The sequence below is a fragment of the Lates calcarifer genome, linkage group LG15 (assembly GCF_001640805.2).
Source record: "Lates calcarifer isolate ASB-BC8 linkage group LG15, TLL_Latcal_v3, whole genome shotgun sequence".
Lineage (NCBI taxonomy): Eukaryota > Metazoa > Chordata > Actinopteri > Centropomidae > Lates > Lates calcarifer.
Genome location: NC_066847.1, coordinates 6,500,323 through 6,525,295, shown reverse-complemented (window position 1 = coordinate 6,525,295; position 24,973 = coordinate 6,500,323). Strand labels below are relative to the sequence as shown.

The window sequence follows — 24,973 nt, the reverse complement described above, 5'->3', positions numbered from 1 at the left end:
AAACCAATGTTACCAGTTCTTACCAACTATAATGTGTCAAGTTTTACCAGAATATGAGACATTGCAGAGAGCTGTATATTGTCCTAATTAGGCCATTAAAATGAAGTTAGCTCATGTCCTACTGAATGAGGTCCATCATACCACTGCTGTTTTTGTCTGAGTACATTAAGGCTGGGTGATATCATATCTCAGCTTTTGGTGGATTTGGATCAAGACAGTATGATCATATCCTGTTATCGTTTTACACATTTTTGTACCAATTTGTTTTGTTTGATGTAATGTATTGAAAAAGAAAATAATAAGCTTAGTTTATAGAAAAACTTGCATACATTTGCCATATTAACACATATATAGATATATACACTGATAACAGCCACACTGTCCTGCCCTGGAGTGATGTCAGGTTGTGATCACAGAGATTATATTCAACAAGATCTGCTGTGATATACCGTACCTCTTGGTTAGATACTGGATGGTGTCATCTTTTAACGAGCATAGCATGAATAAAGTTATTAACATCAGTACACATTCGTATTAAACTTGCTGCAAAGGGAGTACCTTACAGGGGACATCGCACAGCTTTTATTACGAGTTGTGAAGATGTGGTGTTCCCCGGGTAATCAGGGCAGACACGGACGGTCGACAACTCTGATGGTAGTTTTTATCACCTATGTCCATATCCCTGTAGGCATCAGGTTGCCCCAGAAAAAAAGCAAACAGATGGCCTTAAGTTTGGCACTCATGTCTTTAAGTGTGAGCTGAAAGCTAGAAGTAGCAACGGGTGAGTGGTCAGAAGGCCGTGGGTCCCCGAGGGCTGAGCACTAAAGCATAACTTATAGAACACAAACTGGCTGGCTTTTACATTATAATATATGCGGCGCTGCTGTAATGCAATTCCATCCACTTCCATTTTTGACTGTGTAATTGCTGTCTTCTGAATTGAAATGTTGCCGTTTCAAACACACAGTATTTCAAAGCCATTCAGTCTATATGGCTTAACAACTTGTGTTGTGCCATCTTTGCTTTCAGCCTGTACAGCACACTTGTATAAAAGCGAATCTCTGCTCATTTAGAAATCCTTGCTTAAAAAAAAAAAGAAAAGAAAATCACTGCGCTACATCAAGCTGCACTGTCAAAACGCTGACAACGGACATCTATATACTAGAGAATAAAAACTTCGCTGTGATGCAGGGAGCAGAAATGAGGCATTAAATGACAAGCACTGGCAAAAGAGCTTCTTATTCAGTACATGATATCACACATATTTGCTTAAGTGCACCATATTCAGCATATCACATTTTAGTGACATTTAAATAATAAATAAATTTAAAAAATCTAATTAAAGTAAAAATCGATAGTACCAGCAGAATTCCTTCCAATATTTTTCGATATATAAAATGCTCTGAAGGCCCGAATTGTTTTTTTTTTTTGCACAGTTGTCGATCAGCTGCATTCCTTTTTTCTTTCCCATCAAAAAAATAGAAGCTTCTTTTTAATACAGGCCCAGTGTCAATAAGGCTTGATCATGATGGATTCATGAGAGGATGACTCACATCGGCCTGATTGAGAAAACACCTGCACTGTCTGCCCCACATTTGTCATGTCTGATTTAGCTGCCTCCCTGCAGTATCCAAATCAATTCTGATTACAGCTGTCAAACCCAAAACAACAAACAAAGGTAACTGAAGGTTTGATAAAGCAGATATTTACGATAAATAGGGCAACATGAAGCCTCATAACAAGTGCTGAATTGGGCCGTTTATCTTGTGTGGCTCAGGTATCTGATTTAAATCCTCAATGTTGTGGGTCCTGCTCTGACATCAACCTGATACTGATTTTGTATAGTTGTTCTGCAAAAAAGCACTCTCATCGTTTACCTTCTCATGTTTTATTTTGTATTGGTGGCCCCTTGTCACATCATCACTCAGCCTATGACCACGTTGTTCATTTTACAGAATTTTTTATTCAACCTGTCTGTCTCCCCAGAAATATTTTTGTTTTTTAAAAATAGTGGTAAAAGCTCTGTGGAGCCTAAATCAAAAAAATCATTACTAGAATGACAACAACTCCAATAAGTATTTACCCTGTCTCAAAGTACAGTGGTTGCTGTCAGGTATAGATATTGACTTGTCAGCAAAAGTGTTATATTAGAGTACTGTTGCCCAACATTAAGCAGCTAATTGCCCTTTTCTGACACCTTCATTATTTCTTAATGGAATTGGAGGTCTGCTGGCCAGATAAAGGTCGCATCGATACGGCCGGTACCTCCTTGATGGGGAGAGCGTATGATGTTTTGCTGCTGTGATAAAATGATTTCACAGCATCATTTCTAAAGGGAGAGTTGCTAAAATGTTTGTTTTTATGCACTAAACCTATTTGGCACTTTCAGCACTATATTTGATCAGTATATCAAACACAGCATTAACCCAGAACACTGGATGACAGGAAATACCAGGTTGAGGCAATAATTTGAATTGATACATTTACATGTTCTCTGGTCTTGCAATAACTGCTGCAACTAGGAGAAAACAGCAGCTCAACAAGGACAGCATGATGAGAAATTTTAATTGGAAATTTGACTTGCATCTCTGGAATGATATTATGCATTTTAATGAGTACAATTTGGCCAAATTCCTTTTATTTTGTGCCGCTAAAGAGGAAAGAGAGAAAAAAAGGAATTGACATGTGTTTTTAAAGTGCACCACAGCCTTGAAAAGTCTGAAGAAAAAGAAAAGGATTTTTGAGCAGAATTTGAAAATCACACTGGCACCCCAGGAATGACATTACACAACAAATTAGAGAGCACTATTCACACACATCCCCCAGTGAATAAAGGAATGAAATGTGATGGAACCACAGTTTAAAAGTGCACCATATCCTTGAAATGTCTTAAATAATGTCTGAGTTGGATACTGTGCTCACATCCGCCCCCATGCAGGTCCAAGCACTAATGGAATTTCACTCACTGCATTACAGAACTGGGGAGGGCAGCACAGGCTTTTAGCGTTATCCAGCCCCACATCTAATTAGTGAAATATCATAACACAATAACGCAGCAGCGTCTTCTCCCAAACCCAATTAATGGTCTATTTCAGCACAAATGTTTGATGAAATCTCACCTAACATCCCACTTAGTACAATAGCATCACAGTATCACAAATACGCCATTTTGTTTGAAAAATAGTCCTGTGATCTTTTGCTTCAAAACGTGTGCAGTAATTTTTAATATCCGATACCCAGAGGACATGGAGAAAGGAATCAAAATCTTTCAAGACACTGTGGAACATCTCCTCAAAGTCCACTTATGGGGCTGTCACAGCCAAATCCTTAGTGAAATTCTGCCTAACTGAGTCTTTACTGTCAGGATGTCGTGCTAATATGGACACTTTATTACAAGAAAATCCCAGCGGCACCTTCACAGCTGGAGCTGCAGCCACATGTCGGCCTTAAACGACAGGAGAGCTGTGGCATATCTCTGGATCGCAGCATAGGCTCTGAGTTGAAGGCAAATACGCCAAGCACCGTCTAACACTGGGCATCGATCAGCACGGTGTGTTTTCCTAATGATGTAGTTTTCCAAACAGCAACATCGAACCATGTAGTGTTGGTATTTGATTGCTGCATATGCTGACAATTTTAAAGAGTATCTAAATAGAATATTTTATGTAACCTGTAGATTCTTGACAAGCTCCAAACCACTTATTATGATGTGGGCGCACTGCATGAGCATCTTATTAGAGGTGTGCTGCCTCGCTGGAATGACTCCCTAACCAGTGGCATATCACATTAGCACCAACTCCTTAATGCTGGAATATCACACAAGTGACCCTGAAACAATTTTACTACTCCCACTCACAGCAATATCACCAAAACAGTTTTCATTGGCAGGATAAACCTGCCATGTTTTTTATTCCACCTAATCATCTGCCTGCAAAATCAATCCATCTCGATCACTGCCTGTTGCGGGTCTTTGAGTCCCTCCTCCCCTTCCTCCCTCACACCATCTGTCTCTCTTCCCTCGCTCCCTCCCAGCAGCCCTCCTTCAATCATTTTTTCATAACTCCTCCATCTCTCCGGCCTGTCCACCCTCATAAAGTCCCTCTGTCTTTTTCCTCCCGCTGCCTCTCACTCTCAGCATTAAACATACATATCATACTGCACGCGCCTCATGTAATGTGCGTCTTGTGTGTGCAAATTTCATGGCAATGTGAGAGCATGTCAGCTGATGATTGGAGTGTGGCGGCACTGACACTAGCCACGCCTGATTCAACAGCAACGCGTTAGTCGTCTCAGCTGCTGGTCGGCTCATTATCATTTAGAACTGCTCGCTGCACAAACTACACACCCACACGGTCTGTCGCTAACTCCTGACAGGAATTAGAATTATGTGAAAGTCAGGAAGAGAGAGATTCTTACAGTCACTATTATGTAGTGCCAAAGTCTGGGGGCCCAGCCTCTCATATGCCTTTTTTTGTTCCCACAGGAGACAATGTTGGTATGTGGTGCTCGTTAGCACACCCTGTGTCGCTTCTCCACCCCTCACTCATGCCTTCTCTCTCTGTCTATTAAAGTCTGGGACACAATTATCCCCATTCTCTGTCTCTCTCTTTCACCCTCCATCTTTCTCGCTCACTGTGAATGAGAGTCTGGAACACAATTACCCCTGTTCTCTCACTCTCCCTCTCTCTCACTCTCTTCTTCATGCACTTTATCCATCCCTCCCTCTCTCCATCTCTCTCTCCACCTCTTATGGCTTCAGGAGAAGTCTGTGAAGGGAGCAGCTGCTGAAATATTTATTGATCTGTTTTCCTCAGTTTTATTTATTTCCCTCTCTTCCCTCTTGCCCTCCCTTCCCCTCCATGCAGACCCAGAAACACCTCCAGCGCCACAAGATGTCAGAGGCGGCGGAGGGGCTGAAAATCCACAACATGAAACCATTATTTAGCATTTGTTGCACCCAGTAGTTTTACCTGTGTAAACAAAACAAGAGGCGCGAGGGTGGGATGAAGGCAAATGTGAAAACAACAACAGCATCAGCTACAGCAAGAACAGATGCAGCACAGATTGAGCTGTGAGACAGGTGTTTCCTGTCAGCAACCCCCTGCAGCGGATTGCACAGGGTTGACGCACCAAGGTGCTGCTGTTTTTATTACTTTTTAAATTTTTTTATTTTTTTCTATCAGTGTAAAGGAAGTTGTACACAACTGCAAGCTATTGAAGTAGTTGTAGTCATGGCAACAATGCCCTGAGCAATTATAATTACAATGGTAACAGTGTTAGTACTGGACTAAATGGATTCACAGATGAATCTGACGTTATCTCTGCGTAATTAAAGGGCTTCCGTGCTATCGTATGTCCCTGTGGTAAATATCGGGGCAGTTAACCAGGAGTTTTGAGGTTACTCCAACGGCGAGCAATTCAGCAGTTGTTTGAAACTAATGTTTTTCTCCAGCCTTCTGTTGTAGCACAAATGATTAAACTTCCATACACACACACACACACACACACATACATGCACACACACATTCACACACAAGGGAGGAATCACACACATAAACACATGCACACAAAGAGACACAAAACACACACACACACACACACACACACACACACACACAAAGTTAAGTCCCATCACCAGGCATGGCCTGCATTAGTGCCTAAGCCTTTTCCATTGATTTGCCGGCGAGCTCCTTGTCTTTTGGTAATGAGGACAGGGAGAGAAGCGGGACCCTCGTCCCTCCCAGCTCCCCTAGGACAAGCAGCCTGCACTAATCTGAATTGTGTTTCCAATGATGCTAACTCCTTGGCACAAAAAAGACTAGAAAGAAGAGGAACAGAGGGAAGAAAATCACACAGCGGTCTCTCTCTCTCTCTCTCTCTCTCTCTCTCTCTCTCTCTCTCCCCCTCTAACAGTATTCATTCCTCTTAAATGTGTAACATCTGCACATCACCAAACAAGAAAACATCTTTTTCTCCCCCTCTTTTTCCCTGCAGACAGCTCAATCTGCAGTGTGTACTGAAGCCTCGAAAACCAAAGGGAAGAAATTTCCACTCTGCTGAGGCTTATTCGATTTTCCCATATATGAACACTATTGAAAAGAAATCATTGAAAGTTATTAATATCCATGCTGATGTATATATGTATGTATAAAGATTGTCTCCCTCAAGGCCTGGCTCCATTGGCTTTCCATTGATTTACCGCTCACACCTTCAGCAGGGGAATAGTTGAAATTCATCTTCCCAGTGGCCCAAGTAAAGGACCTATTCCACAGTGTATGAATGCATACGTTTATTTCTCTGTGAGAGTGTGTGTAGGTGTGTATGTGTGTGCCTGCGTGGGCGATGGTTGATGTGAGTACATGAGCCACCACTTATTCCTCCTTCTACAGCCACTCTGCTCCCTCTTGAATGATCCTTCCCCTACTCTAAATAAAACATAACCCTTTTTTCATCTATTACAGTGAGAACCCACAGCTCATATTCATATTCACACCCGGACCGACACAGATCTTTAAGCTGGGACTGGGACACAGGGAGGACGAGGGGAGGTTGTAAGGAAGCGAATTACTACAGTAATTAAACACGGTATAACTACCTGTCCCGAGTTGAATGCGGTCCCAGTTCCTTTCCATTACACTGAACTCCATATATTATAACTGTAATTATAATTGCAAACAAGCCTCGCTGTAATCATTATTTATGACACTGACACTATGTGTAATTGCCAACCCCTCGAACCAATATGTGAGGCCCAGTGAAGTGTTTATCAAAACCGACAGGAGAAATCTCAAGGGCAACGAACTGGTGCAGCAACCGCCTATCGTCCACAGCAGCACTGTGGCTAACCATCCTCAAAGGATTTCAACCTATGACCTCTTGGTCACCGCTCTTGCCAGATAGCTGCTAACACTCCGAGATGCAGAGTTCAGCTTCAACCTGGCAGGTCATGGGGTCACCGGCTCACAGGTTATAGATATCTCTGTAGCCTGTAATTGGAAATGCTGCAAAACATATGTGGTGGGGGCAAGATAATGAAAACAGCTCAAAATTATTCTCTGTTCTGGTCATACGGTGTTGCTGCCACCCCTATAAAGATATTGAGCTGCTTCTTTTAGGGTGGAGGTATGGACTCCCAAGGTTCAATAGGTGCAAAACATTTCCTTTTTACTCTTTGCACCAAGATCACTTTATCTGCACTCTTTGCAGTTACCAAAAGTCAGTTTTACTGTCCTATTGTCTATGTGCCTATTGTTTTTTTAAACTTGTTCTTACTTACTTTGCTTTGATGTGTTTGTTTTTTGCTGCAAGCCAATTTTCCCATGAGGGATAATAAAGACTGAACTGAACTGGTTGTATTTTACAGTCCTTGATGAGGATCCTTTACACACTGAAATCCAGTAAAAATTCTCTCAGCGGTAGCCAGGTCTGACGTAATTCTTTGCACTGTATTCAGTAACTAAAGTTAAAGCTGTGGTACAAAAGCTCTTTCACTGCTGAACTAATCAGAGTAGTAATTAAAGTCAGATAACTTAAGTGATTCTACAAAATCTTCAATGGTTTGTATTTTACTTTTTCAAGAACTTCTGGTATATTTTCAAAATGTTTCAGGTGCTTTAAGATTGGAAAATATCAACTTTGTCCTCACTCTGTTATGCTATGTTTACCGTAACAACACTTCCTAATTAGGAACACCCAACAGTGCTGGAATATATCAAAAGCAATTAAGATTAAAACACATCTCATAACGCTCCAGCTCACCAAACATTTTTGGCCACTCTATTTTTATCAGCATCAACACAAAACTCACCTATTCCTATTCCTATTCCATCACAGCACCCGTCTCTGTCAGTCCTAGGGTCAAAACACAACTACATTTTCTTAAGGTACTATCTTGCCTGCAAGATAGGTGAGGGGTAGATTCAGTGGGAGATGTTAAATGCACTGCACCATAGGCCACCACACACCAGCAAGAGAAACAGAAAAAAGTAAGACCCTGGAGAAAAACATTCAGACCACAGACCCACTCCAGGGTGGTTAAACCTCCCAACCCTTGTCCCTGAGGCTCTTGAGACCAAATCCTGGCCCTCTCACTCCAACACTTGCAGATAAATAAAACCTGCCAATGGCAGAGCATTTCTAAGCCAAACATGGAAAACAACAGCACACAGAAACCATGGATTTCAAAGGGAGGGAGAAAAAGCAGAGGCCCCTCCAGAATAGGAGCGCAAGGCATCTGTTGATGCTGGCATCTCCCTTCTCTTCATCCCCAAGCCAAGACTGGTGATCCAGTGGAGTGTGTGTGTGTGCATATGTGTCTGTGAGGGGGGCAGGGAAGAAGGAGGGCGGCTACGTGCTAACATGTGCAATGCGCATTGACCCCACTTGGCCCCCATATGTTGCTGAAACAAGAGGGATGGTGGGCTACAAAGCGACCCCACCTGTTTTCACCTGTTTTCCTGCCCTGTACACTTCCTCTTCCAGAACCTGCATCACAGCAGTGGATGTTGGTGGGAAGACCCATCTGTTGGACTGCTTGAACATTAGCGACATATATGTACAGTATGGTGTGAAGTGGAATCTCCTGCAGTAATTGCATTAATAGCTATATGTAAGGCAGAAATCAGCCTCTTAACTATCTAAATATAGCATTAAAATAATATCCTCGGAGACATAACCTCAAACATCCTCTGTTGTGACCTGTGTAGCACAGTAGGCAGAAGCAATTTCTCTTGTCATCTTCACTTTTCACCAAATCAATGACAGTATTATTCACATTGTCATATCTTGAAGATGTCATAACAGACATCCTTTGAGCTAAGGGGAAATTGTTTAATTTCTGTTGGAGGTGTGCGTGAGAGTACATTCACAGCATTAATGTTCCATCATCAGGAAAAAAGCAAAGCCTCACAGTGCCTGGTCTCATAGATAAAACAGGTTTTGATTATTTGCAGACATCCTGTGCGCTAGAAATACACAGATATTTTACTGTATGTATGAGCAGGTGCTTGGCCATCCAACTTTCTTGAGTTAAGGTTCTCAGACTTTTTAAGAAAAAAGGTGAGAATAAATGAGGTGATGAAATGAATGATGGCATGCCAAGAGCTGACCATCACACCCATGGAGTAGTTTGTGCATTCAAACACCAAGCCAGCAGGAAACCTTTGAAAAGCCTAATGGTGTTCCGCAGCACCTTTTTCGACCTGGCTGACGTGCCATTGTACACATCTGAAACACATTTCACTAAGTGTTTCTGAGAGTATTAAAAATAAAATCTCTCTCTCTCTCTCTTAACAAACATTTGTCATGCATAATGTGAAGTGGCTAAATGAGTGATAATCACTGTTAGGAGGCAGAAATATCTTCAGATGAATAAAATACAGTAGAAGCAGTAGAGTCATTCAGTGGAATTTGTATTATACATCATTAACCAGGCAATAACAACTCACACACAATCTGCTACGTGGTGGTGAGGCATTTATGCAACCACATACTACACCAGCATGACTCTCAGGGGCACAGATACAAAGGATTATTCCACCGCTGCATGATTTATCAAGCAGCGGACGGTGCCCTTTTAGCAGTCATGTTCTTCCTTTATAATGCATGCTTTCCACCTTAAAAGATGAACGTGTTGTGGACCTACAGCAACTAAGAGCAGCAGATGGGATCCCTCTCCAAGATTAATCTAATTCACATGTGCTGCAATGTGCACAACTCGCATCAATATCCAATCAGTCCTCAACTGTGGCCTATACGATTGGTCACACCTTCACATCTCAAAAACCCACAGGTTATAAAATTCAGAGCGCTGAAAGCTGAAATGAGACTCAATATGGTTGCGGGGTTAGGTTTGTGTGGTGCTGAGCCCGTTGTGTTTGTGTACCGTGTGTACGTCCTGCGGGGCTGTCCGTCTGCTCTCTGCCTGGTGTGGAGAAGGGGCTTGCTGTGGCAAGCCAACCATGACCAGCTGGGCTCTCCTGCCCACAAGGAGCTCAGGAGCAGGAGGCTATAGCCCCGTCTGCATCTGCAGGTTGTTAACCTCACATCTTATTGCACTGACACATCAATTATTGTTATTAAGGGGCCGGAGTAATTTATTTATATACTGATTTCCCACAGGATGAAGGCAGGACTAATTGAGCCAGGTGTGTGTACTTTTGTGTGTGTGTGTGTGTGTGCGTGTGTGTGTTCATGCTAGATGGGCTGAGGGAAATTAGATAGCATGGCGAAAATGCCGTCCACAACTAATATATGGTGGGACATCCCATAGCATGGTGAGAACATTAGGCGATGACATGAAGAAAAATTGCAGAAGGATTATAAATATTCCCTGGTCGGTGTTCCTCATGGACAACAACAGCATAACTTCACTGACTGTTTGTGTTAGTAATAATGAAGCAGTTTAAGATGCTGTCTGAATCCTATGGTTGTACAAGCCGCCTCAACAAAGTAAAAGGTTTTAACTGGAGAAATTAGTGAGCAGATGAATGAAGTGTGTTTGCCTCTTCTGTGAAGCTGCAGGGAAGCCAGTGATAAAAGAGAGAATTAAGGCTTGACTACCCAGCCAGTTCATGTTTGACCCCACCACCCCACCCCACCCCAAACTGTCCATCCCTCACCATTTATCTCTCTCTGTCTCTCTCGACCTTGGTTTTGAAGAAGCGAGAGAACAAAACAGTCTTTCCTCTGCATTGCTTCTGCCCATACTTACATTAACCCCCTCCTCCAACACCGACACACACACACACACACACACACTCTTTGCACTGGTGGTGCGTCGTGCGCGTGGGATACCGGGGCCATTCACGTCACGTAAAGGAATGTTCACAGAAGAATGGGAATGGGAGGCTGTTTTTTTCTCCTTTTTTCCCGTAGTAAACATCTTAACATGCATCACCCGTTGCTTACACTGAACCACGAGGTTGGCTTGGAGATGAACCTGGCGCTGCGCTCGCTCGCTCGCGCGCGCACACACACACACACACACACACACACACACAGCGTCTCTCTCTCTCTCTCTCTCTCTCTCTCTACATTTCTATCTCCGCGTGAGCAAATGGAGAGCGCAGTGGCACAGCAGACACGCGTGATTCACAAGCAGGTAGACCCCCCCTCCCCGGTCTCATCATTAGTATGCACCTCCACAACCATTTTCAGAAAATGAAAGGCGAAGATACATGCGTATATACGCCGTCAGCGGATCAGCAAAGTAGCTCGTAAGAACTTACCTTTCGACAGCAGAACCAGGATCAAACCAGCAAACGCGTTCCACAAGAGGGGGCAGCCCATGATGGAGTTCTGATTGATTTTCTGCTTGTTTTGCAGCCAAATGCCTTGGTATTCCTCCTTTAGCGTGCCGTTGCGGGGAATTTGTGCATTTAAAAAAAACGACCCAGTGGATGAATGTCAACAGCAAATAGTCCAACGCTTCTACATGTGACTAGACGAAAACATCAGTCTTATCCACTTGACTTTTCCTTTTGATGACCCCCGTCAGAGACAGAGGCGGAGGGGGCTGTTTATCTTCTCCTGTGTAGAATCTCTCAACCAGAAAAATATTAGAGCAGAAAGAAAAAATATCCCAGACACTTAGTTTGGTTCTCAGTGCCTTGAAGAGAAGAGGAATTATTTTAGAAAATGCATGGGAAGAGAGGGTAAAATTCAAACTGTCCAATGACTTCACATGAATATGTTTGCTGTGACAGAGAACAGGATGGGATCTTTGCGTCCTGACCTGCCGCGAGTCGCCACTTCTGCCTTAATTAGCCTGCTCTTGTATGTCTCTGTTGGTATGCAGCGCGTCTCGTCGCTCCGCACTCAGCGCGTCGCAGGCAGCAACACTGAATGCGAGGCGCACAAGAAAGAGCATGATTGACAGTTCAAGGAGAGCCCCTCTTTCCCAATCACCGGCCCTGAAGAAGGAGGCGGGATTTACGATTCTACCGATGTCCCGCTCGGAGAGGCCGGCCGAGGAGCGTCGCCGGCCAATCGGACGCGAGCAGTGGGCGGGCAGACAGCGAGGCGAAGCACGGCGCGGTGATAATGCAATGTGATTTATAGCCAGTTCGGTGTTGCTGCAGTACTCAGAGAGAACAGTCCACAGGGGGACAGGCAAGCATAATAACTACAGGGACAGAGGTAGGGGGTGAGTGAGGGGCAGGTGGAGCCATATGGGCTCCGGTGCGCGGGTTTTGGAGACGCTGAGTGAAAAGAGAACGAGGTAGAATGACAGGTTGTGCCGCTGATGAGCAGATGTTACTCAATTGCCGAAAATGAATATTGTCAGGCCAGAGGAGGAGAAGCTTGTAAAGTGAGTGAGGAAAACTGCCCACGTACTCATAGGTTGTGGGAAGACTGGGCGGACTGGGTAGAGTGTGAGAGCAGATTGTAAGCACTGCAGAAAACACACCATCTGATCACACTGCTGACTTAATGGCAGGCAACATAAACCCATTTAGGAAGACACTTTATATTTATGCAGAAGTACTAATGAGCCATTTATAAACATGTTAGTCTCTCAGTCTCTGTGCTGCGTCAGGTACTAAAAGGACTAGATGCAGTTGCCTACATTACAAATCTAATTTTCGATAAAAAGCCATTTTCATGGTGAGCTAATCATCTTGCTTGAAAGCTAGAAGCCTGAGACAGACACCGGCTACCACACAAGAAGCTGTGAAACTCCCAGTAAGCTTGATTGGCAAATCTTTGCATATACTTCCCTAAGATCTGGCAGTTCATTACAGTCATATTGCATCATTTCAGTGGACCTCCTCACTCAGAAACCCAAACAACATACAGCTCACACAGTGCCCACTGGGTCCATTTTGTGCAATATTTACTGTATGCATGCAATTCTTATTTCCATATTAGCTGATGTATTGTTCCATTTTTTACCAATACACTGGCTTCTTTATTCCCCAAATAACCAATTAATGCTTTATTACTGCTGAGTGCATAAGTAATAAAGCGCTGCTTGCTGATTTATGATATTCGGACAGAATTAGAATAAATACAGTGGGGAATAAACTGACTGCTCATCTGCCCCACATGAAAGATGGAAGGAGATGAACAGGCAAACTCTAAGAAAACCCAGGCCTGATTAATGAGTCAGCTAATCAAAGCCCGGCATTAGTTATTTACAGTGTGTGGTTTGTTTGTAAATACTTATTATTCACTATTAATTAGATTTGACACATTGAAGTGAATCGGGAGTCAGTCATGTTCAGGATGTTAATTGCTGGCTCATTACACCATTAAAAAAAAACTTTCAGATTTGTAGCTTGATGCAGAATTAATGATTTATGAATATAGATAGATAGATAGATAGATGATTGATAGATAGATATCAGCAGCAACAAAGTAGGATACACAAATAGCATTAAAGACAATATAAAGATAGCACAAGCAACTGAATAAAGAGAGCAGTCTGGCCTGAGGTAAATCCCAATTCAACATGGCTATACACCCGTAACTATATGCTGCTGTTTGTACAAAACAATTAAGCTTAGCACAGTATGGCATACTCTCCAGTCAGCATGTCCTCCTCCTCCTCCTCATTTGGACATACAGTATTTGCTGCAGGACAGTTATTGTACAGCTTCCACACTAGCATAGAAGCATTGCCTCTGTGTGACACTCAAAACTCTGATCTAAACATGAGATACAGCGCATGCAGTTGCAAAGCTTCATTAATGGCATTCATGATTGCAATCTGTAATTCAGCTGGATTTCCCTGTACTCGCAGATATTATTTATAGACCTGTCACAAGTTGCAGTTTGTTTGTACTCTGTTGTTCCGAGTTTTTCGATAAAAGTAGAAACACCTGCAAAAATGTTGACATAAATTTGCATTTTGACTCAGATTTTACAAAGCCAATTACCCTCAGACCTCACAGCTCCCATCAGGCTGTATGACATCCTGAGCACAGTGGAGGTGGGTTTACGGGGAGGCTGAGACAGAGGAGTATTTCTGAGGCTGTATCCAAATGTCTCCCTGGACTTGTAGACTGAGCCCTTGTGGACTTTTGTTGTACATACAATGACATCTTAACCATCATGAGGTCAAGTCTGTGACAGTGCTGGGCCTTGAGGAGCTGAGATGTGCCATGAAACAAGACTTAAAGATCTTATGTGTTTCCATGGAGGTTAACTGAAATTTCTGAGCCTGTTAACTCATTTGAAAATATTTTTTCAGAATGATTCTTCACAGTATTGATACTGACACCTTATGTATAAGATGTACAGGTCTGCAAGCAGCCATAAACGACATAGTAAAGAAATGTTCCCATTGCATGAACTGCCCAACACAACCCTCAACTGAAGGTCCTCATGTCATAGATGGACAAAATCATAGATACTGTGCACATTTGCTTTGAGTTTCTTTCACAATAGTTACTCTACTGTAGCAGGAGCACATACAGTAAATAAAGCTGCTACTTTTTTCTTTCCCTAAATGATTCTACCTGTCTTGTCTACACCGGATGCCTGTATATGGATCTTAGAATTATAGCATTAGTCAGCAAATGTAATTTCATAACACTGTGTTAACGAAAGTTTTTTGGAGGTCAGGATGGTGAATAAACACATATAATCTTCAGTTACAATGAGCCTGGCTCAATTCACAGATAATATTTCTATTATGAGGAAGGTTTAAACATTATCATTTTTAACAACAAAAAAACACAGTTAAACAATTTTTTGTCCCAAACATATATCAGCGTTCCAGGTGGTCATTTGACAACATTTTAAATGTCACCATTTAGTTAAATAATCTCAAGAATACATGTCTTTTTTCATCTGCTTTTCCCTGAACTCCACCATAATTTGTCCCAATTTTGTGCCACAAATCTTTTAAGAATGGGTGCCAATTTTTCCAAATGGTGTCTATCTCATGTTCTAGCAACAAAAATAAAGTATGTATTGAGTAGGTCTTCTATCATCAGCTAAGGACTTCAATAAACAGGAATGGACAAGAGCCAGTTATTATGTTTTTATATCTTCTGACTCTTCAGTTTAGAGTCATCAAGTTGGGTGCAGTGTTTTTTTTTTTTTGTTTGTTTTTTTCAAATTTTCATTGATTTATTGTATTCATTATTTTTACTTTTATCTAAAAGCATTATAGTCTCAGTATGTGGTTTTGTCCCTGAGGGCAACACGGCCAAGAAAAACATGAGCAATCATATAATGACGCATCAATGTGCAGCATTAATATGAGCATTGAGCTAGACTTGGGGGGCACCTGGGGACTTGGAAGGCCTGCAGAGACCGAAGAAACTCCAGACCTTCAAGCCTTTCACTTTAGTCCAAATCAAAGTAACAAGTGTGAAACATACCTGTGTGAACCTTGCAAAGATACCCTAAGACAACTTACAAAAACTGATAGACCACATCTCAGACCGCATGCTGACCAGTTATTGGTGAAATTGTCAAATAGAGAAAGAAAAGTACTTAGAAAAAGATCATTTCAAACATAGTGAGAAAAGGTGAGTGGACAATAGGAGAAGGAAACTACATGTTTAAGGTTAGAAATTTGTGTGTGTGTGTGTGTGTGTGAGTGAGTGAGTGTGTGCATGCGCGCTTGTTCAGCAATTTAAAATGTTGGCTGGAGGCAAAGTAATGTGAAAGACAAGTGAAGGCAAGTGGCTCAGTCCAGCAGTAATGTTTAAGAAGGATGGAACGCAATGGACAGGACTAAGGTTTCTTTTGGCTGTATGTTTGTGGTGCTCTGTTTGTCCCTTTATTCTCCTGTTTTCTCTGTAGCTCCACCCAGGTGCTATCTGATGATGACCATCAACGAGCTGCACCTGGCTTCAGTGAAGTGTTTAAAAGCTCTTGTGCCAGAAGACAGAGGCTTTTAGTGTGGGACTGCTGGACATGCTGCCTCTCAACTTGTAGTTCATTTTTATGTTGCTCTTGTTGATGTAGTTTTGGTTGTTTTCTTTTGTCTTTATGTTAATAAAGTTGGTAATATTTGGTTGTTCTTAAGGTGCTTTCTATGGTTGATTTGGGTCAGTGGTGGAGTGTTGTGTGCCCCGTAGGGCCACCCAAGGGTCTGTTAAAAGAAAATAATGATAACAATAATCATAATCCTTTTTATTTATAATACATGTTACATTTGAGGACAAATCTCAAAGTGTTGGAAAAGGTAAAATACTGTAGCATATCCCTGAGAAACTTAGGTTTAGAGCTTTTTTAAGGCTTCTTCCAGGCCCTCCTACTCACACAAGAGCAGGAGACCTTTTGCGGAAGAGGAGGACCTCCTCTTACTTGAAGGTAACACTAATTAGAGTAGTCATGCTGGGGCTCTGACCTTATGTAGTTTCTGTTTTTACCTTGAGTCTTTAATTTCTTTCCAAGTGAAGGTTCTTTTGGCTGCAGCAACCAGTTATTGTAGCTAATCCCTATCATTTCTGCAAAAATGTACTTGTCATTTACTTGTAGTCCGTCTGGCACTGACCAACAAGCTTCACAAGCTGTCATGGTTGGAGCAAATTAGAATAATTCATTCCTTGCCAATGAAATGAATCTTTGAAATCACAATGTTTGGTCTTTGGTGTAGGTCATGATACATAAAGTGTGATTGACTGTCCACAATGCTACTGAGTGCATCATTACTTATCTGGGGAGGAACAGTTGGGCTGGTTAGATGGATTATTACTTAACCACACTTTGCAGCGAGCCATTTAAAACTCTGTAAGATGCGTTCATAGCAAAAGTGTGCGTATGTTTGTCTGTATAGGCTTATACTCAGATGTGCAGTCAGGGTATATTCCTGAGCCTTTACACCTATCAATCGCAGCCAGAATCACTGAGACACCTTGAGTGCCTGGGCTCAAATGAGAGTAATTTCACACCCAATTAATAGAGTATAAAGTCGACCCATACTATAATGTCAGATGTTGGCACCTTGAATGTAAGGACAAACACAGAAGGACACCTCACTGAGCTTGTTTGGAGAGCGGGCCAGTTTATGCAAACATGTCTGACTTGGAGTACATCAGGCTGCAGGAACCCGTCCCTGAAGTGTCTGCTGTAGAGCCACCAGTTGGGCTGAGACACCCCACCAGCCTGTTTAGTATGATAATGTATGGAGATGCGGGCACGGGCACTTTTTCCCTCTTTCCCCTTGCTCTGTCTTTAAGCTCCCCGCATTAATTGGCATGGCAGAGGCAGCAGTCAGTTGGTTGTAATCACTGTCCCTCGGAGAACCCCACTGAGAAGGATTGAAGGGGGAGAGGGATGGAGGGAGAGTGAGCGGGAGCCTTTGGTCTCGAAAGGCTTGTCCTCCGAATTATGTTATCCCAGGAGGTGCACAGAACCAGAAAGACAGGGAGGGAAGAGCAAGAGAGGAAGATATGGAACGAGGGGGGAAAAGAAAGGGAGAAGCTTGAGAGGAAATTGTGATGTAAGCTCCCCTGCTCCTGGAGAAATGGAGGACTACAGATGGAAGGAGAGGAGAATTGGAGAATTGGATGGGAGATTCATGTAGGGGATTATGGATAGAGATTGATAGTTGGATCAGTGGGGAAAAGGGTAGGGGGATGGGGGTTAGGATACTTGATTGACATGAAAAAGATGAGAGGGAAAAAGAAAGGAGTGGTGGGTCAGGAGAAGATGACAGGTCAATTGACACTAAAGCTCCTCCTGTTGTAATATAATCATTTTTTATCCTCTGTAAACTTTCTCAACTGAGGGAAAAATTTGGGAAGGAAAAGGCTTCACAATTCTAATTCAAGAAAATTGATTTATTAGCCATAACCGTTAATTTGGTTCATTTCCACTGCTGATATCACCCTTGCTGTTAACGCCTCACAAGTTGATGTTCGACTTTAAGCTTACAATTGTTTTCACTGCTGATTGCTGCTGCAGCAACATGCCACGCTTGTAAAGTACCTTGAAATTGAGGAACTGCATCTGAATCTGAAGAGGAGATGACAAAGACAGCCTGCCAAGAGATGGAGTAAATTGTGAGATGTTGAAACAAAAGGCAAGAAAAAATGTGTAAAAGGAAAAAAAACTGAAGGTTTCTCCCTTTGAGGGTCAAAATATAAATGTTGTACTCCATCTTGGTCAAGGCTGCTAATTGCTTTAACCAAAGGATGAGTGTGTGTAAGAGTAAGTGTGTGTGGGCGTGTGCAAGCATATGCACATGAATGTGTTTCCCCATAGGCAGAGAATGATGGATAGTAAATGAATGATGAAACAGTGAAGGGAGAGTCACCTTTTAGGAAGCGAATGGAGCCCGAGCGCGTCAGAGTGCGGCCTTGAAGCCAGATCAAAGCCACGAGCCGAGCTGTAATAGATGATGGAATTTAATCATGTCTGCTGCCTATCTCTCTCTCTCTCTCTCTCTCTTTCATTCTCTTTTTCTTTCTCACTCTCTTTTTCTCTGTATTATAGCTTTCAAAATGCAACTGCCATTTTCCATTCATTTTAATTCGCCCCTCCATCAAATTTTTCCATCACTGCTACACTCAGACTTTCTAGATGCAAGTCACTGACATGGGCTATTGAAGTACATTGAGACACACACACACACACACACACACACAAAAACATCAGCATAATTACTTTACCAGCGTAGCGTGATGTCAGATCGACCGGTCGTGTTTCATGTCACATCAGTTCCTTAGTTAGTGTCCACTGGTTGCCTTCTGGCCATGAAGAGGTCTTTGCTGCTGAGCTCTGGCGTTTTTCCCCTCAGTCTGAGAATAAGTGTTGCGTCTCACTCCACAAACTATCCCCTCCTAATTAAAAAAATTCTTAATGATAGTACTTCAAGAGCATTCCTTATGCCATTAATCATCCACGTTATCCCATAGATCTTGAAACAAATGGGCAGTGAAAAACAGAACTTTTCAGCGGTGGCAAGGGAAAAAAATGGTGTGGTTCATTATCATCAAGAGTACTTTTGCATCCATTTGTATCCATAACTGTTGCAGTTTAAGCAACAGCTCATTAATCCCTGATAGATTTGTAGGGATTTTTGAACTCTGACTCAGCCATAAGGCAGCAGCAGAGGGGACCACAAAAGCAGTTCAGTCTAGTCAGAATCTGTTGAATAGATTGGACAGCACGTGAAACACTTCGCTCAGAGCCCTAAAATGGAGGTCTCGCAGCCAACAGAAGTGTGGCATTGATAAATAACTGGTTTTTGAAAGTGGATATCTATCATGGATAACCATGCCAAGTGCCATAGTTTTAAGCTTTGAGCATGTCTGCCTATGACTGGTTCACACATCATCTTAGCCACTCCCGAGATCCTTAATGGATTCTCTGCCCCTGTCGTCCCTCTCTCTCCGTCTGTTTTTTTTTTTTCATTTCGCTTTTTCATAAAGCGAATCACTCCTTTTATCTGCCTTTCTTTGATTTTTTTTGTTTGTTTCCAGTTGTTGTCACTCTCCTCCTTTTTATTTCCCTCTCTGTCACCCATTATGACAGTCTTCCCTCTCCAGCCGACTGTTTGTCTATCTCTCTTACTCTCTCTGCTTCCCACCTCCAGTTTCTGGCTCCCCAGCTTGATTCGACAGTAATGAGTGCAGCTTAAGGTGGGGCTGGCCTGAGGTGAGCTGGAGAGAGGCAGGGAGGTTAATGAGGATAGCAACCTTGCTTTTTGCCCGAGGTGTAAAAAGAGAGTAAATGGATGAGTGGAGGAGAGGGAGAGAGCCAGGACCAGAGAGACAAACAGACAGACAGACAAATGGACAGAACAAACGTCTGCAATAATGAATTTAGCTGATATTAAAACGCACTCCTGTCTAACTGTGTGACTGTCAACTGAGGTCAGAAAGTATGCACAAGAATGATGGTGGCCTTGTGTCAAATATAAAAACCATATGTAGATTTTTTTTATGTATACATCTTTTTAAAACAATGAAAAATCAAACAAGCACTATAATCAATCGTAATGTGTTACTAATAAAACATTTATAATTTCAATATGAAACTATTGAGCCATCTGGGATCTTCCATGGGATTCCATTAGTTGTCTTGCCATAAGAACCACTGGGAACAGATAATCTTACTATAAGTTGGCAATTAAGAAAGGAAATAGACAAATGAATAAATAAATGAACAAATGAATTAATAAATGATGGCAGTGCTTCAGATCTCAAAATGCGTATTAGACTGAATTAGAAAAACACAAAATCAATTTCAAAATAAAACTAAAATGGAAAAAGAAATTCCCATAGGAATGAAAAATAAACTTTGGAAAATCACTTGGATATAATATTCTTGATTGACACATTAAATATCTACACATAAAGTGTTTTCGCATGACGGTCTGTCACTTCCTCCTGTGGCCTCCAGTCACCTACAAGTGACATCTCTTGTTCTGTCATCTTTCCATCTTTCCCTCCTCCTCACTCCCTCCTTCCTTGCATACCTGCCCTTGTCACTGTTTCCTGTGTTTCACTCCCAAATCAATCTTTCTCATTTCGTCCAGAATTGATTTCACCATCTCTTATCGTTGACGCAATCCTGCAATCCGCTCTCTCACCACCTCACCCAGTGCTATCCCACTCCATCTTTTTGCTCTTTTTCTCCTCCTCTATCTCATTTTTTTTCTATCCCACTCTGCGTTCCACTGCCACTCATTACAAATGGGGCTCCTTTTGCTCCGTCCCCTTATTTGGTAACCTCCGCAGAGCTGTAGAACAATGTCTTGATTGGATGTGGCTGGCATTGCTGAGCATTCTGTGCTGCAGAATTGGTGCCATGCATGAGACATTATCTTGGCAGCCAGTAATGTTTTATCACCATAGCAGTGATATGTACTATGACAGTACTATGAAGATACTGTAAATTACAGGAGGGTTGTATCATAGTATACTATATCACTATTTAAAAAAAAATCTCTTAAGTATTTCAATTTCTTGTCTACAAATCATTCTGCATTCACATTTGTCATAAAAGTAAATATTTGGATACCTCATATTTTAACAGCTGCAGTTTCCAAACCACATATGCTTATAGGAGGCAGCAACAATATTTATTAACTCTCCCTGCTTGATTAACATGCATGCAGAGTATCTACATACACTGCAGATTGCAATTTTAGTGATACAAACACTCCCAGAGACAGAGCCACTCTGGCAGCAGAATAATCACATTTGTCGACTGGGCAGAGCCAAAGAATCGTAGCCCTGGGGACAGAGCTGAACTGTGGTGATTCTGGCAGAGTGGGCAAAATCACAAGGTGCACATGTAAGTCATGTGATGACCAGAGGCCCTTAAGAGGTTTCTCCCCATAAAACTGTTCAAGAGAAAAAGCTGTGAAAGTACAATGGGTTTATCCTGGACCACTTGTTCCAAAACAAATACTTGAGAACAATCCAAGTACTGTTATATTCTGACATTTATTAAAGAATAACAGTAATTATTGATTATTTTTCCTCTGTGAAACACTGGGTTCCCAGGTATGAATTCCACACTGGAATCAGAGCAGTGTGGATATAACTGAGCTTGCATTTGTAGCAATAATAACATATTATAGTTAGCTACTGCCTAATATTGACTTTTCAGCTAAAGTGAAAAAAGTTTCTTTTATGAATATAGATATATGTTAGATTCTGAGACTCAGAAAATGGAATAAATGTGAAAAGCAAATATAATGGGCCTAGACTAGAACCCTGTGGAACTAATTCTCAAGAAATGAGTGTGCACTGCAACAAAAAGTAGAAGAAGAAAACACACAAAATGAAATGTGTCACATGAACTGTAGCACAAAAGCGCTTAAGTATCCGTAGCAATTATACCCATGTTATACAATTCCACACCTCATGATTTGTGACCAATGCCAGTGTTTAGTGCTAATGCAGGAAGTTGTGAGCCAAAAGTGTCTCATGTCACAGACAAATAACATTCACCATTTTACTAACTTTCACCTTAATGTTTCCTTAACTGTAACCAGGTGTATTTTAATCGCCTTAGCCACAATCTCTCTCCAGCCTCTTCCAAACCATGGTAGACATGCAGATACTGTAGAGATGAAAAACTGTAAAAACATTGACACTTGACATTAACAAAATCTCATTCATTGTAATCAAGGCTTTCACATATCGTCCAGTATTCATCTAGTGATAGGGTTGGAAATGCAAAATCTGAACCAGTTGTAGAATATACATGAGAGGAAATGTCAACTCTATCAACACTCTAAGAGCATTCCATCATGAAGAATTTAACTACTGTGGTGCTAAAACTAGCCTCTCTCACTCAGATCTAACTAATAAAGATAGATTAGAGTCTGTATCTGTACTCTAAGCAATTATATGTGATCAGGTTCCTGCAGCAAACTTTTCAGACAAAATGTTGTAAACAGGCTTAAGGCTGCAAAAACACTGGTTATAATTCTAGAGCATCAGAATAAAAGATGCATGAGTAGAGAGAGAGAACAAATCCATTGTTCTGCCAAGCGCTTAGCAGCAACACATGGAGCAAGTTTCAAAGCAGAAGGACAACTTGGTAAGCATGTACCTAGCATATTGACGGTCTCACAGACTATGAATATTGGGCTATTGTGCTCTATCAGAAGTAATGAGTTGCTACCTCTAGTGGCCTTTCAAAATCATCAAAGCCAAGATTTCTAAAAAAATGTTTCTTAGTTCTGCGTTATCCAAAGAGCTGATTTCTATCTCTTGAAAATGCTTGTTCTTCTAAAACTCAGATATGTAAACATCCACTGAATGATGGATCAGGCTTTCAACACTACAAAGGGACGCTAAACATGCACTCGCTTGTTTTGCACCATCAACTTCAGCACTGCTTCACTGTATAACAAACAACCATACAAGTACGGGAGAGGGCAGATATTGATTACTTCAACTTAACCCTCAAACTATGTTAGAGAAGCAGCTAAATGGCTCTGCACACAAATGAGTTGTGATTTCATTCTGTCTCTTTGATAGTCGTCTCTCTCAGTAAGCTGTTGCAGCAGTTGCTTGGAAACATTTCCCCCCTGAAGAAGTACTGCAGTGTTGGGTGTGTGATTGATGGAAAAATGAAACTGAATTGATGAGCAGCTTTTGGAGTGACAGCTGCAGATGTATACAAAAACATATACACTCATCATCACATATAAACGTTTCATCAGTTTGTAGAAACGTTTCATAATTTAATTCAGATTTTCACAGGAAGTACCAAAGAAAAAGAGGCTACAGTCAGCTGTTTGTACAGTGCAACCAGACAAGCTTACATGCGGTAGATTCATCCATTTCCCCTCAAGTCTCAGCAACATCCTTATAGTATGGCAGCCTCTGATGTATTAGCAAAGACCTATAATCAATCTGTGCCATACTGTATTTTCTCATAAGGTTTCTGCTGTGTTTGTAATGCTCAGAGAGGAAAACAAGATGGAATTGAGAGGTGAGGGGAGATACAGAGAGAAATGCTATCATTTTTATGTACAGTTGAAGAATTAAGGGTTTCAACATGATGCTGATAAGTCTACAGTGCATTAAATTTATCCAGAAACAGATTCAGCACTCCTGAGACTTAACTCAGTGGCTTTTAAAATTGATTATTTGCAGCCAACCGAGTTGCTAAGTGGAATAGAATGTACAATTAAATGTTTGATTGTTTATGGCGCTGCCATTCATTTTGCTGGCTGTCTTTTAACCCATTTAGCATGGTCCATCAATACACATTTGCACAGGCGTGTACCGGATATGCTATGCTGTTAATGTCACGCTTCTAGCGCATTTGCTTGGACTGATTCCCGGTAAAATCATTCATCAGTGTAGGACTGTCATCAACATCTCTGCGTGATTATCACACACTACCGTAATTAACGTATTGATTGCAGACACTGCCAAGCTTCGATACAATTTGTGAAAGAGTCACAATTTTGCTCATCCTCTCTGCCCTGCCCCTTTTTAATCCTCTAACATATACCCTTGTTTTGCCCATTAATTAAAAACTTCCTCCCGTACCAAAGCACGAGGGAACATTTGTCAATACACTTTGAATCGAACACCTCAGCGCTGATGTGGAATCTGTCCTAGCCCTGTGAAAGTGCCAATCAATGACGCATCACCAGCTTCTCAACTTGTCCATCCCCGTTGCTCTGCATCTCAATCACTCAGCTGATATCATCTTTCTTTCTCAGCCCCTCCGGCTTTTTTCTTCCATCTCTTTTAACCTCCCTCAGTGTCTCACTGCTCAATACGCATTGATCACATTTAATCAGATGTCAGTTTGTGTCCCAAGTCTTAGGTTGTACTTTTTAAAACTGTAATATCATTACTCAAATGACATGAAACCATTTGGAGCAAAAGTGGATGCTGAGACTGAATGTTTTGTCTTGTTTGATAGAGTTGTCATGACAGGTGAGCAGCTGTTGTTGTAACATAGTTCACTGACATTTCTGAAGTAAACAGATTTGCAACTCAGCATGAATCTCATTATCATGCATTTGCAAACTTGCATCACCTGTAATATAATCTATTTTGGCATCACGGCCATGGTCTGATGCCACCTGTTTGGAGGAAGAGGTCACTGTCTCTAGAACATTGTTTTTTATTGACAAAATCATTGACTAAAAGGGTAATGGTGGTGTCATCATTTAATTTTTCTTACTGTCCAAAAATCCTGTGAAAAGACCAAAATCAACACTTTCTCATCTCACTTTAAAGCTTCCTTACCCTGTCTGTTATATTTAGTCCTAAGCTCACTTCTAATGAACATTCATCCATTATCCATCATCTATACTGCTTATCCTTTGAAGTTTGCGGTTGGGCTGGAGCCAACCCCAGCTGATATTGGGCAAAAGGCAGGGTACACCCTGGACAGGTTGCCAGTCTGTCTCTGGGCTTCTAATGATGATGTAAATCTTAAAAAATGGGTCACAATCAATACAGTCATTGGTCACAAATATAAGAAGAAGCAGCAGAAAAGGTTAGGTCATTTTCTGAATCAGTTAACTGACTGCATGGCTTGAGGGATAGCAATGCTGTCCAGTTGATCTGCACTGAAA

The 24,973-nt window shown here is 41.7% G+C and overlaps 1 protein-coding gene across 1 annotated transcript in view; it reads right to left on the bottom strand.

Moving 5' to 3' along the window:
• The window catches only part of iglon5 (IgLON family member 5), a 90,684-nt gene extending 78,856 nt beyond the window's left edge, over positions 1–11,828 (bottom strand). Inside the window, exon 1 of the mRNA XM_018700001.2 lies at positions 11,229–11,828. Within this exon, the coding sequence (XP_018555517.1) occupies positions 11,229–11,289 (61 nt within the window). The 5' untranslated portion in view covers positions 11,290–11,828. The remainder of the gene's footprint in view (positions 1–11,228) is intronic.
• Positions 11,829–24,973: the final 13,145 nt, after the last annotated feature.